Genomic DNA, 15,709 nt, shown 5'->3' with positions numbered 1-15,709 from the left:
TAATTCATGTAATGGTGCGAGAAAAACCACAAGGGGAAAAAAAGTAATAAAGCTGCGAGAGCCTTAATCCTTTGGAAGCACATTAATTCCAGAAGCGAGAAGTGACATCGTTGAAACACCAGACATTATCCCGAGAGAGGCCATTATTTTCCCCTTCATAAGTACTACTTGACAATCTACGCGTATAATTCCTCAGCGATGTGGAGATAAGTTTTAGGCTTTGTTCCAAGACTCGACGGACGTCACAGAAGAAAAGAACCTTCAAATATGAATATCGATATTTAATTTTTAGATGCCAGTCTGACTGCAAACTGCCTTTCTTTAGATATTCGAAAATCATTAATTTACTACTCAGTCGTTTCGGGAAATAAAATACTTATAGTTTAACATCTTGTCACTTTAGAATATAAATTTTAACTGTAAACAGAAAGATACAGAGATTATTTTTCTTGGTTAAGTGAACCACTTCTACACGTCAGCAGGTAATTTTAATATTTATTTTAAAGAGCAGAATTCATATCGATTAGCCGTCGCTGGGATTCGAACCTGAGTCACTCAAATGGGAGGCGAGTTTTCGATTCCTCTGAGCCACCGCGGCTGTGACAGCAGGTAATTATCAAAGATATAAAAAGATGTTCGTGATTCGAACACAGAATAAAAAAAGATTGTTCCGATTTTCATAAGGAATTCAACACTCTACCTTTTCTAGCATGTTGCAATTGAATATTTTTGATAAGCGCATCCTAAAATTTCAGTCAATTGCTATTTTATAGCTATTTCGAGTGCGTGACACATAATGGTGACTATAAAGTTAACTATTATTGGAAATAATTAATAAGTTAATTAAAATACAACTTTTAACGAGGAGAAGGGTGCTTAATAGTTTGCCACAGGCTTCAATTATTTTCAATTATTTTATATTTATTTATTTATGTCCAGTCTTTTTTTAATTTTTTGAGCTAAGTTTAGATAGAAATAATTAAATTTTTAGCAGCACAAATATGTTTGAAAAGCGTATTTTGAATCGTTAACCTTAGTACGTGAAAATAAGATAAAAAGTTACGCAGAACATGATTTGTTATTCCTTTATTTTAATTTTCACCTATTTACAATAAACAAAATTTAGTTTTTTTTAAAATTATGTTTGGTCTCATTATGTGTTAAATTAGGGCAGATCATTCTTGTTCAACTCATGCACAATTTAAAATTAAAATATAAGACATTTTTGTCAAAATAAGACTTCTGAAAAATTAATGGTTTGATATCGTACAGAGAAATTTCCTCCTCTTTCACTGTCAATCAAAATAATTAGTTAATTTATAACAATTAATATCATGGCGATATTTTGGGAAATATGGATTGATCATTTTGTCAAACTTGATCGATTGGTATTCTGAACTACGGGAAATTAAAGGGCATGTATGTGATACATAATATTTCTTGCGTGTCATTCTTTATCGATTTTCTTGGCACTATTACATCGTATTTTCCGTTATTTTAAAAATATTCTTATCAGGTATGTCAATTTTCTATGAAAGCTTTGCTTAAAATTTACCATTACCTCTTCTGTAATTTTCGATTCATTGAACTTAACTGCTAAGTCAATTATTATGGGATCAATTAAAATTATATTAGAAATTTAAACCTGTTTATAATGAATTCTAATTTGATTTTTTTTAATATTTGATTTTAAGACAAAAGCCAATTAATGGTTTATTTTTATTCAATTAAATTCAATATTAGAACTTATGCTGTAGAAGGAGATTGAAAAAAAACTCACTTTTCTCAATTAAAAACTTATTTTCTACCTCATCTTATCAAAAATTCAATCCAGCTTTACTATTCGCGATATAGTAGCTTTCAGTTATGCAATATTTTGAGACTTAATGAAGCATATTTATTTGTAGGAAATTCTGATAGCTATGACGTTTGGTGAAAACATTGTTAAGGAACAATCGTATATTTTTATATTTTCTGGCGTGATTAAATCCCAAAACAATGTCCAGTTTAAGAACAATTTTGATGCTTTTCAATCACGTTGACTATCCCGATTTGGGTGATGCTTATTTGAATACTTAAAAAATAAAATTTCACCAGATATTTCATAGAATGTAATAAAGCTATAGAATTATTGTAAAAATTGTTTATTAAAATGTATTTGGAGTGTAAGACATTAAAATACTCTATGCAAAGCTCAGATTAGTTAGGACATTTTGGACACAAAGTTGATTTTTTTATTAGTCCATTTCACAATTAATATTTAGTGAATTCTTTTACCAAAATCATTTTTGCAAACTTTGATATTATCCTGATTTCGTCTAAAAGGAGGCTTGGTTGTATTTTCAGACAATCCAATTACTTTTGCAACTATTGATTCACGAAATCTTTTAGAATTTACCGTCTTCTTCATCGTAATTTTCTAAACATCTAGCGAAGGGGAACAAACTCAGGAACATTTTAGTGAAGTTGAGAAAATTATCCTTACGGTTTATATGTTATTCTTTCCTGTTTTTGTGAGATGCATACAATGAAGAAAAACACGTAAAATTTACTGCTGAGAGAGAAATAAGGTTTATGTCTTGTTTACAAGCGCTCGATCATCTAAATCAATACAGCGACAACACTCAAACAGTATGTTGCGTCCCATTCATGTCATCCCTTCCCCCGAGTACATCGCATACTTGTTGAACTAAATTTATTGTGTTAAAAGCTCAGTTTCGTTCCTAATTGTTTCCGATAATAGACTCAATACCCTAAATTCGATTTTAACTGTTCTCGTCTTTGCGTTCTTATATGCTAAAAAGTGGTTTTCTGAGGTTATCTAACCTTAACCATTAACCTAAAGGTTTTTAACCTTAAGGTAAGGATTAAAACCACGAACCTTACGGTGTTAAGGTTAATGGTTTTCTATTGTTTGTTACCAAATACTCTTCAAATTTTCTTCCACTCTGAAAATACTCAGACTATCACGTTATTCTTTCCACTGAAATCTTCAATACTTAATAACTTTGTAAAATTCATAAAAAACATTGTTGAAGAAATCTCCTTTTTTAAAAAATGACACCGAAAAACGTCTTCAAAAGCGTTTAAATTGGGTTAATTAAAATACCAGTTATGAGTTAGTTAGTTCTAAAATTTAAAAAGCATCCCTTTGCGATGAATCTTTAACAAAAATCTATGAGGAGGAAAAATTGTATTTAAAGGAAATTTTTAAACAAAATAACAAGGAAAAAAACCTATTGTCGTGTTCAAAGATTGAGATTTGAGCCAGTTTAAAGTAACTTCGGAATTTTGGTAAAGGAATTAAAGTAATTTCGGAATTCAGAGGGGGTGGCACCCCCGCTTCGGAAGCCCGACGACCTGCACACGACGACGAGGACAAATACCGCACACCCTCGGTCCCTGCGCAGACTAATCCAAGTGGTCACCCACCCGCAAACTGACCACAACCAGTGATGCTTGACTTCAGTGATCTGCTGGGAACCATGTCTTAACGATCAGTCCACTGCGGGACCTACTTTTGCTGCCAAAATACGTTCTTAAATTTAGGGGAAATGCTACCAAAGCAGGGGAGCCATCCCCTCAGCAGAGGATCACAATTGCGATGGCATGTCTTCAGATCATCTTTAGGCATGTTTCCCAGACCGTCGCCAATAGCCCATTGTACAGCTCTAGTGCGACGTAAATAAAGTACCAAGTACCTCATCTAGGCATATACTTCATGATAATACTATGTTAAAAAAATAAAAAATAAATGTCATTCACCCAATGAAGGAAACCGGTCGCCTTCTTTGGGCCAATCAGTATCTAGGAAAAGGCAGGCAGTTATTTTATATTTGAATAAAATATCAGCAAAATACAGGTGAGTAAAATGCTTAAAAAATCTTATGAGCCTATGCGACTAAGGAGTAAGATCATAATTACGTCATTTTTAAAGCAATTATTAATGCTTTGAGGTTTTTGATGTGTGTACATCGATCTAAAAAAAGTAAATTAGAATAGAATAGAATATAATTTAGATTTAATTACTGATGATATACTCAATCAGGTACAATGATATTATTTGTTTAATTCAGAAAATGTTAACTCGAAGAATATTTCTATGGTTGGGTAGCGAGTGCATTTTACAACTGGTAACTGAAGCATTTGAAGCTTATTGAAGGCAGCTATCAATTAAAAAAATAAACACTTATTATTAATATGATTAAATACTCAAAATAGTTTAAAAACAAGCTTTATAATATTATCAATTACATTTAAAACACTATTAGCAGCGTCTCATTGATATCCATAGTTTGCTTTCATTGAAAATTTAGACGAAAATTCCAAATTCAGACGTTCATATACGGGGAATATATTTAATCCCGATCTAACTCACCATCACTATATCGGTGTTCAAACTTCATAAAGTGTACTAAACAGTAAACGGAGAAAATAGCTTAAAATAATATAACCTGATCAAGTGATAACAGCTTTCCCCTAATTGTTTTGAAATATTATTTTATTTTATTTTGCAAAGCCAAACCTTTACAGCCCTCCTTGTGGCGATGTTTCGAACACAAAACCTGATAAAACTATTTTTTAATATGTTTTTAGTGGAAGCCAGCGTGGTGAAAACCGAAAAGAATTATATTGAGAGGCAAAGAAGTCATTCATTTACCAATGATTCTGTCACCTTCCAGAAGCTAAAAAAATCTGTAACCGTTTCTGCCTGGACTATTGACGATCCCATTGCCATCACTTTGCATTTTGTTGGCAAACTAGACTGTGATATTAAAAGCAAGGTATGATTTTGTTCCATTTCCTTATTATATAAATAAGCTTACCTTTTAAAACTAAAGTGAGTTTAGAAAATAAAAGCTTTACAATATTTGCTTGCATCGAGAAATTTTTTTACCAAAAAAAAGAAAATACGAATAAAATGTCTTTTTAATTGAGGTTTCTATCATAATTTTTTCTCCAATGGCCACTTGGGTAGTGACCTTTCGTCATACAGGTATCTGGAAGGCAGATTTGTTGGACACTGTTTCAGGGGCATCATATTAGGTGGACCACCGTTGCTCCCACAGTAATAACAGATGGTACAGAGAATGAAAAAAAAATCCATGACTTGTCCGGGATTCGAACCCAGAACCTTTCGGATGTAAGGCCAATTCCCTGACCCTTACATAGGCCGGATGGCAGGTTTCTATTATCTATACCTAAATTGTTTTACTTCGACCTTTCATTTAAAGACGATTGATTTTTTGGGGTATTTTATGACCCCAACAAATTTAGCGTGAACCAGTCACCATTTCGTGCACGGGGATCAAACTCACGACCTTTTGGACCTAAGCTCAACGCCTTACCAACCAGGCTATCCCGACCCACAAGTGTAAAGTGTGGTACACACATCGCGTCTTTAAAATTGTATATCTTTTAAAACAATCCTATTTTTCGCATTTTATGACTTATACTGCATCATTTGTCGAACAGCTTATTTTATTTTCTGTCACAAAAATAATTCCCATTGATTACAGTATGCTACTTAAATGATATATCATGTATACTACAAATGATATATCATGTCATTCTGACCGTGGTTCTTTTCGTACAGCCTTCTGAAAGTGGAATTTTAGCTACCATCTATCTGTAACCTTGAAATTTAGGAACCACTTGACTGTGGCAAAATATATAAATAGTTCTAAAATAATTCTACAAAATTCTAAAATATCAATGGTTTATTATATATATTTCCATTTGAAAGAGAAAATTATGTGTGTTTAAATGTTTCCACAGTGAGCTTTCCATACAGTAATAAAGTTTTTCATTAGTTCTCATTAGATCTCGTAATAAGATTATCATTATAAGCATAAATTACTGTTTTATTCCATGATGCATTTTCAGATAGCTGTGCAATGTGCTATTTACTACAGTGACGAATGTCTTACTAGCATTATCCACTCAACTGAAAAATGTCTAGAAGAAGAAAAGTACCATTGGAATGAAACCTTTAGTTTTGAGTTAGAGTTGCATCACTTACCTCGCATGGCCAAGTTATGCTTTTGTATATATGAAGTAAGCCCCACCCAGAAGAATGGACGTTTTAGAAAATGTCAGGTAAATATACACAACGCATCATTTCTTTTGGTTGTAAATTTACATCATTGAATAATAGAGGAACTTAGTAACATATGGTATAAAATTATCAAGTATAAGATGTTGTTCCATGATAAGTTCTTTGGAGTTTAAGGAGGTACTCGTTTTCCGTCGGTTTCCAAGCTGCTTCTCAATGGAGAGTAAATTGTTGTCTTTCTTTTGCAGATTTAGAATCGTAGGAAATGCATATTCACTTCACGATTAAGAACAATTTTTTAAAAAAAAACAAGTTTTGGAATAAAGTTGCGATAGTAACTGAGCAGAATTATTAAATTCAAAATTTTTTAAATAGAGTCCGAAGTACAAACCTGTATTTATAAAATGCAAAATTCTAGACTCTTCTAAATGAATATAATTTAATTTTAAAGTAATCATCTGTATATGACAATGATCATGAAACAAAGATGATTGCGAAGCATTTATGTTATTTGGGGAGAATAAAGAGGACCGCAGCCCTTGGTAAGTAAATATCTTTCTTGTATAGCAAACAACTATTTTGAAACGAACTATTTGATTAGCAGGCCTGCCTACTTTGTACAGTCGTTTAAAAAGATTTTAAAGTGATAGTAAGGTAATAATTTAAGTAGAAATAATTTCTGATGATTGTACTACTTCATAAGTACTTTAAGTCGTAAAACCTTAGAAAGCAAATATATCGTGCATCTATATTAGTTGTGGTGGTTAAAACAAATAAAAAAACTTTAAAATTCATATTTTTATATTAAAGCATGAATGATGGAAAAAACTTTTTTAATCACCGTTCTAGACGGTAGCTATGAATTGAACACACTTATTTTGCCGTTATATAGGTTTCATAAATATTGGGAATACAGGAAATATACACCGAAGAGCCATTACATTATGACCACCCTGCTAATAACATGTAAAACCACCTTTAGCCCTCAAAACTGCTAGCACCCGCCGTGGCATTAGTTCCACAAGGTGCTGATAGGTAGTCTGAGATATCTGGTACCAAACGCTCACCAACTGGTCCTGCAATTCCCTCACATTGCGAGGGGGTAGCGTAGCAGCACGAATTTGGTTTTTTTAAGTAGGACCACAAATGCTCTATTGGATTAAGGTCAGACATGACTTGACATGATTGAATACATGATTGAAGACATGACTTGAAAGTCACTGGAATGTTCCTCGTACCAATCCTTGACGATTCGACTCTTATGACATGGTGCATTATCCTGTTGGTAAACACCATCCCCCGCAGGAAAAGCTGTTGAATGGGTGAACCTGGTCTACAACTATGTTCAAGCAGCTTACAGACGTCAGGGATTGTTCGATGAGGATTATGGGTCCTAATGTGCCCCATGAAAACATTGTTCCTGGACGAGAAACCATGAAAACTTGGGCGAGCCCATTGTTATAGATGGAGGGTGGTCATAATGTAATAGCTCTTCAGTGTATATTTGTGTTGCCGTTTTATGGAAAGTTTGGGAAAGATTCGCTGGAGATTTTTAATGAGGAAAATAGTTTTTCAGAATATAAAAGAAAACGCATAAAATTATTGTCTAATAAATAAGAACGATTAAAGTTAATAAGTATATTTTCCTCTTGATCGATTGTGTAATGTAAAAAGATATTGTTTGCTAACCTATACAATATTTATTGATTTTTTTTTAATGCAGGACAAATTTGTGTGCCCTATTGCATGGGTGAACACAACGGTTTTTGATTACAAAGATAATCTTAAATCAACTCCTATAACATTATCTACTTGGTCTTACCCCCAAGAAATAGATGAAAATTCTGCCGTCATGATGAGACCCCTTGGCACAATTGCCCAAAATCCGAATCCAAAAAACAGCCCAGGTGCTTTATGTTTCTCATTCAAGAAATACCACACCACATTCCAAGTTGTATATCCTAACACCAGTGAGGTAAGTTTCCAATTATATATTTAAACCTCAGCTGATTGCACTGAAAACATGTTTTGCTTCTTGTAAATACGCAATGAATAAAATGGCTGCGAGTGAGTTGCATCCAAAAGTGTCATATGCATCTTTTCTCTTAGGTAGATTGCGTACGCGTGATCGAAATAAATTCATTGTATTGAAATGAATTTCTTGGTTTGCAAATCTAACCGATGCCAATAATTGACGAACTCAGAATTTTTTTTTCTTTCCTTAGATGTGCACGGGCGCATAGTTATCTGCATCGAAATATCTGTTATTGTAACTAATTAAGATAATTAGTAATCGCAATTAATTTCGGATTTGGTTAGAGGGTAGATGCATAAAAATCTGTTATTATATGATTTAGATATTGTAACTAGTTAAGATTAGGTAATTTATAATAAATAATTTTAATACTATGAAATATTAGGGGTTTGGTGGGATTCCGGTATTTGCTTTATTGAAGTTATACTTCTTATGCGACTTCCAACAAGGTTGCGTTAAACGTTCAACGCTACATTTTTATTGGCCGGGAAATCACGTGGTAGGATCCAGTTTTCCCTCATTCATTTCCATATTGTTTTGGTTCTCCCTAGCATAAAAATAAAAAAACTCATAAGAGTATTGTTTTTCTATAAATATATTTTTAGTTTGTTTTGATACACATATAATTTAATAGGGTAGTATTTTTTTATTTTCAAATTTAGTGGATAACAATTGTAAAAATTTGAGTGAAAACAATCCCACGGACAATGCGACGGATTTAAGGTGATGTCAAGGTACGTCTCTTGTGAATATCAATTGATTGTTAGGTTTTCTCTTCTGAAATTACATTATGACGCATTCACATACATTATTAATACAAATACATTTTCCAGGGCGAGATGATGAGGCAACCACAAGCACTTCCACTAGTTCAAGAAGTCCACGAGGGAAAAATGTACAATATTACCGTGATTACAGAGCACGGAAGCGAGCGGAGCAGGAAAAAAAATCGTTGAATAGAACTAGTGATCCTTCTACGACTGCTGATTCTTCTACAATTAACGTCGCAGGTTGCGAAGTTTAACTTCTTCCGCGCGGAGGGACTCCACGCACTATTTTTTTTTAGGGGTTAAGCTAGACCGAACCTTTGCATCTTCTATTTTCTTGGAGTTGTCCCTTCAATCCTTTATTTTCGCAAGCATTTTATTGACTTGTGATTGGTTTTTTGACTTATAAGGTGGCTGGACCTCAGGGTCCCTGTTCAACGTGACATAAAGAAATGAGACATAACCATAATAAAGACATTAAATAAATAGAGCTGCTCATATGGATTCCCTTGTTAACGACATTAGTTCCTCACCACCTCTCCATATCGCGTGGAAATGCATTTCACCTTGATTTACCCCTTTTTCTCTCTCTCGGCTACTGCGGTTTTTCTAGTTTTGTTTCTCGCCTTTATTTTTCATTTTTCCGTTAGCACTTTTTTCGTTTTTTTTTTTTCAAATCACTTTTTTTTTCCCTTCTGATTCACGTCTAAGAAGTCTTGAAAATAGGTACCTATTTTTTGAGGCGATTGAAACATGACGACTGTTATTTGCTATTTATATATATATATTTGAAGTGAATGATGTTTTTTATCCGGTAACATAATGATGACAGTTTATTAAAGATTAGATTAATACTGTTATAAGAGTAAACATTTCTCTCCATTCCTAACATCTTTCTGTTGCAGGTAAAAAAATGCCGTAATTTTAGAATTCAAAACTTTTGAAATTTGATTAAGAATAATTTTGTCCGTTAATAATTGATATTTTCGAGTTATTTTTATTCATTTAGAACGTAGTTTCTAACTGCAGTAATTTAAAACGATGCATGACATACCACATTAAGGATGCAAAACTCTAGTGTCTGTTTTGTTTTCCTCTTACCTGAGAACTTCAACTTCGTAAATACCTCATTGTTTAAAAAGTTAGCTGAAAAAAAATGACCCAACGGTGCTATTTCAAGACATTTTGATAGAAGCTTAACGTTCTCGACAATTATCAGCTTAAAAATAAACAATAAAAACTCGTTGATTTATAAAGTGGACTTTTAGCCATTTAAAAAATGAAAGATTTTTCATAAAAGTTGGCACTTAAAGTGCACCAATTATTCATTCATACGATTATAATCTCTAAAGATTTACTTAATCGCTATTTTTTGCATTTTCTACTTTGATTAGATGTAAAATCGATAAGCTATTTTTTAGGTGTCACATATCATATTTCACGCTTAAAAAAAATTTTAAATCCTAACTTAGAAGAAAATATTCAAAAGTAGAAGCCACTTGAACAATTCATTAGCAAAATTCTCTCGTTAAATTTAATGGATCATCTGCATAATTTGGTCTGAATAGATTCTTAAGACTATTCTAAACGAATAACTCTCTCTATGGCTTCACTTTTTTTTTAAAAAAAATGCTTAATTCCATTTGAAATTTTAAAAAAAATTCTTTTCTTGTGTATAACTACTTTAGACATTATTGAAATTACACATTTGAAAAAACCGACATTGCTCATTCTGCGTTTAAGGAAATGGACGTAGATCGATAGATGGGCTTTAAAAAATGGATATAGTAAATTGTAATTTGAAAAAAAATAGACATATCTTGAAATATGTATTTGAAAATATAGATGTGACCGGAAATTAGTGTTAAAAAAAATTCGATATTCTTGAAATGAGCGTTTAAAAAAATGGACATAGCTCAAAATGTGCGTTTGAAAAAATAGACATAGCTCAAAATGCTCTTTTGAAAAAATGGACATAGCCTAAAATGCGTGTTTGCGAAATTGACAAAGCTATTTAAGAGTATGAGATTGAATTTCATTTTATTTTTTAATCTATTGTAAAGTCTGTTTTATTTTAAAAGAATTAAAGAGTGAATAAAATGATTAGCCGTAGTGATTAAAAAATTGAGGTAATTTCCGCATGAAAAGATTCCGCATGATCTTTTTTAAACAGTAACGCAAGTATAAAACATTTTGGTTCTTTCTTTAACATTAAAAAGGCGCTTTTTGTGTTATGCCCACTTTCATAGCTACGCATTTTGAGCTTTGTTCATATTTTTTTAGATGCGCATTTCATGCTAAGCCTGCTTCCTAAAATACGCATTTTGAGACAGGTCTATCTTTTCAAAAGCGTATTTCAAGTTATGCCTATTTTCTTAAACAACTATTTTGAGCCATATCCATTTTTTTTTCAAATTCACATAGTAAGCCGTGTTCATTTTCTTAAACGCGTATTTTTAGCTATATGTACTTTCTTAAATGTGTATTTTGAGCTATGTTCACTTTCTTAGAGGCGTATTTTGAGCTTTGTCCACTTTTTTGCTCATAGTTTGAGCACTGCCCATTTCCATGAATGCGTATTTTGGGTTATGTCTAATAAAGTGCTACTGATGAATCTTTTGTATTACACAATAATCAAACTTTATATTTTAGCTTGCATGAAATTATTTAAAAATACATGGTAACAGTTTTAAATGGAAAAAATTTCCAAATCTGTCCCATCAGAGTAAACAAATATTATTCATACTATTTTGCCCTCTATCAGTTGACATTACATTTTCTATGTATGAAATCAAAGTTTATATTATTTTTTTAAACAAATTAAAACTGAACAAAAATATACGGGCGATAGCTCCCTGTAATACTTTATTTATATTCTGTTAACAGTCAATTTTTGAATTAAGTAAAAAAATTTAAATGCCAACTATAAAAATAATTATAATAATAATTATGATTAAAATAAAATAAAAAGAACGATTTTAAAGCCTATGATTGTGATATATTTTTTCTGAAATTGATTTAAATAAATATCCAACCTTGTTTATGATAGAATAAAAATTCGGTATACTTAACAAAGTATAAATATTTTTCTTTTTCAAAGAAGAAACGTTAACTACCAAGTAACTCCTGACTAAAGTGGTTTTCCTCGTAAACTGCTGACCAAAAAGTAGTTTTACCTCACTTAGTTGATTACAATAAAAACAGGGCAGATTACGATCCGCCATTACTTACCCTAAAGTCTAGATTTATTAGACTTTGAAATATTGTCGCCATTTTTTGTTTCTTAGCAAGATTTGATTAGATTCAACACTATATAACACGAATTTTCTCTTAAATAATAAATATCATTTTAAAATTGGTTCTACAGAAAAAAAATATGAAAAAACTTTATTTTCCTGCAAAAGAATTTCTTGTGTTCAGAACAACAAAAAATGGAAATTTTTTTGTCATGATGGAAACATACAAAATGTTGGGTTTCTCTTTATTTAAAGACTATATTTCACATCAATAATAAATTTTAATTAAAATTCTACAAATTATGCCTCTCATGCATGAAGTTTTCATTTGAGTTTTAAAAAATATTTATGTATGCTTTGAACCCATTTAGTATCTCAAGATTGTGGTGTAATTTTCGAAAGTTTTGTCATGCATTATCTAAAATTTTGTCTAAGTGAGGATATACACTTTTGTGGTATATATTATCAATAAAATTTTAATCCTGGAAAAAAAATTAATATTCATACTTCATTTATAAGGTATAAAAGAAGAATTAAAATACTACCGTCCTTTCCAGTAATGTAATATACCCTTCAAACAAAACATCAGCTTTTCACTTGGTTCTTCAATCCTCTATTTCAGTGTCTCCCAAACTTATGAGTTTTGTGTTCCCTTTCTAAATTTTTCGTGACGCTGTCTACAACTAATTAAAAAAATGAATATATTTTTTTAAAAATATGTTGTTTTTTTTCGTTCTTAATTTTGTTAATAAGTTTATTTCATCAGTGAGAAGGATGATATTGTTTTTGCTGCGATAACAGCTGTCGTGATAAAAAAAGATTCACAAAAGTTAAAAAAAACGCAACTAGCTGTTGACACCACTAATTATTAACTGTTAATTCTACAAAAAATAGCCAATAGAAAAATACATAATCGTAAATTTTCAAGGCTAGCTTTGTTTTTAAATAAGTTGCAAGATATTTCGCATAAGAACGCGTACCCCCGCTAAACTGTTTCCGAGCCCCGCACCCCTGGGGGTACGCGTACCACACTTTGGGAAACAATCCTCTATTTACTTCCAAAGAGATCATATTCTTTCAACTATGTTGAATGGCCTGACACCTGGTGTGGTTTCCAAGAAGCTCTTGGAGTCCTCAAATGAGGATTACATGCAAATTACGGCACATATGGAAATTTGAATAATATGGGGCCAAAAATATATATGTTCTTATATGTGGCCTATATGCATGAAAGGGTTAACGACAAGGAACCTAGAAATGTGTAATATTGCGATTGTTTACCATGTGAATAAATCTCACTGACTGCGGGTACGTGGTAAAAATAAATTTCATTATTAGATTTATGAGCAGACAGTAATTTGTCCATCATATCGCTCATGGGCTGCAATAGCGGCACAACTCAAAAAATCAAATTTTAAGATAAGTGGGTTTAAAGTTTTCATTGCTAAACAAAATGCATAAGAAATGCTTCTGTTTGCTTCATTATGAGTTGTGCTAGCATTGCTGCTGAAAGAATGTGTATTTTCATATTCACACCTGCTCTTAGACCAAAACGCGTGTTTTTTGAGTTGCGCCACTATTGCAGCCCATGAGCGATATTATGTAAAAAAAAATTCTACTCAACACTGTATTAACAAAAGAGTGAAGAAATTTTTTTTAAAGTTTATAGTTTTGCAAAAAAAAAAAAGAAAAAAAAGCGACGTTTCCACATACTGGGGGCTCAATTATGTAGAAAACAATACTCTCAAACCGGGCAGAGAATTTAATTTTCTTTTCTGAAAATTTGTTATATAGTGTTATTCAGTATAAACATAAGACTATATATTAAAATCAGATAAAGATAAAAGACTTTATATATATCAGATAATCGGGAGAAAAAATATACATTAATTACATTATTGAATCAATAAATGTATTTAGCCACAGGTGAATAAAATGAAATTCGTGTGATAAATGCATTGAAAAGTATTCTGTTTTTTTGTCATATTTTTTTTCTCTCGATAGTATGGTGGAAAATTTAAATATTGAAATTTTATTGACAATATCATTATATTTCAGATTTTGGAATATGCAAAAGAAGAAACTAGTTTAACCAATGGCAGTATGGTGAGTTTCATGAACTTCAGATTGCTAACATAAATTTAATATGATGTGAATGTATATCAATGTCAATTTTATATCGTTTCAAATGTTTAACAAATTTAAGTTAAGCCTTTTGTTTAAAAAATCAGCAAGATTTGTTTTCAGATATTTTACAAATGAGACAAAATACATCTTTTAACTGAAACATAACTAGGGTAATATTGCTTTGGGGATCTGAAAAAAAAGAAAAGTCTGATGGTTTTTCATATCACCTCTCCTCAGAAATATTTAAATTTTATGTAATTTTAAAATGTTGTTTTGAACCTAATCTGTTTTGATACAAACTAACTTTTATTAAGTTTGGTAAATAAGCATGACTAGTTTTCATCCTCAGTAAAAAAACTTTTACGTAAATTAAAAGTAACATTTTGAATCAAGTCTGTCATGAATCAGTTGTGTTGATTATGTATTTAATTTTTTTCAAACCAGCCTCAAGCCAGCAAATCCTATTTGCAACAACTGAGACAGATTTGTGAAAAAGATTCCCTGTACCAACTGCATGAGCAGGATAAGCAATTGATGTGGTTTCTTCGCAATGACTGTTGCGAGCAACTTCCGAATTCGCTGCCTAAGCTTCTGAGGTGCGTCAAGTGGAATGACAGACGAGAAATCGCTCAGGTACATTCTATTCATTATCTTAAGATTAGAACGTCCCAACAAGAGCGTAAAATTTAATTTCCGAACAAAATTATTAAAATTTTTTCATGAAATTTTTTATTTAATCATAAAGTGGACAGATAATAATCTAACCTATTAGTGGGGGAGGGAGTTTTTAAGTTAATTAGAATCTTTCTTGATCCTGACCAAATTAATATTATTTTGCCATGTTTTTTTAATTTAGAAGGTCTCGTCAATTAAAATTACTGAGTGACAATCCTTGAAAGTTTTTGGAGATGATGAGTGGAGGTCCATCTGCAGTTGGTAACAAACATTCAACTAGTAAACCGCAGACCACCGTTTGGAGAACGCTGGTCTAATGCTCTATCGGTGACTTTACGGTTGCGAGGTTAAACTATTTCAAGTAGTGGTATAGGGTAAACATTTAGAGCAAGTTTTGACTCAGATCCCGCGAGAGAAGTTATTATTCAGCCCATAGCAGCAGACAGACTCAATGATGGGAAGAGTTCTTTGGTTAGGCAGACTGTACAAGAGGTCTAATAATGCCTCCAATCATTTCAAATCCAAACAACGACATTTTTAGCAGATGCATATTCTTCGGTTTTTCCTTATATGAATACAACATATTTACTTGTCTACTTTATGGTTAAATAAAAATTTGGTATAAAATGAAAAAAAAAAAGCTGTATTTGGTTTAGAGTTAATATTTTGCTCGTTTTTTAGTGGAACTACATGTAAACTTTGAAAAGAAAAAGATTAGACAATATCCTAGATAATTTTTTATAAAATGCATTGGTTATTTTTTCATGTTTGTAACTATATACAAATTGTAAGTTTAATGTTATTTAATAAAACG

At 31.7% G+C, this 15,709-nt stretch overlaps 1 protein-coding gene across 2 annotated transcripts in view; it reads left to right on the top strand.

Moving 5' to 3' along the window:
• Positions 1-15,709, top strand: part of Pi3K92E (phosphatidylinositol 3-kinase 92E) — a 70,597-nt gene that overhangs the window by 38,386 nt on the left and 16,502 nt on the right. For both annotated transcript variants that reach the window (XM_043053017.3, XM_043053025.3), the window contains exons 7-11: positions 4,597-4,784; positions 5,887-6,099; positions 7,779-8,030; positions 14,152-14,199; positions 14,665-14,853. In XM_043053017.3, coding sequence (XP_042908951.2) covers positions 4,597-4,784; positions 5,887-6,099; positions 7,779-8,030; positions 14,152-14,199; positions 14,665-14,853 — 890 coding nt within the window. The remainder of the gene's footprint in view (positions 1-4,596; positions 4,785-5,886; positions 6,100-7,778; positions 8,031-14,151; positions 14,200-14,664; positions 14,854-15,709) is intronic.

This window comes from Parasteatoda tepidariorum, chromosome 3 (assembly GCF_982258835.1).
Source record: "Parasteatoda tepidariorum strain Cologne lab strain chromosome 3, Ptep-v5.0, whole genome shotgun sequence".
Classification (NCBI taxonomy): domain Eukaryota; kingdom Metazoa; phylum Arthropoda; class Arachnida; order Araneae; family Theridiidae; genus Parasteatoda; species Parasteatoda tepidariorum.
This window is presented reverse-complemented; position numbering and strand designations above follow the sequence as displayed.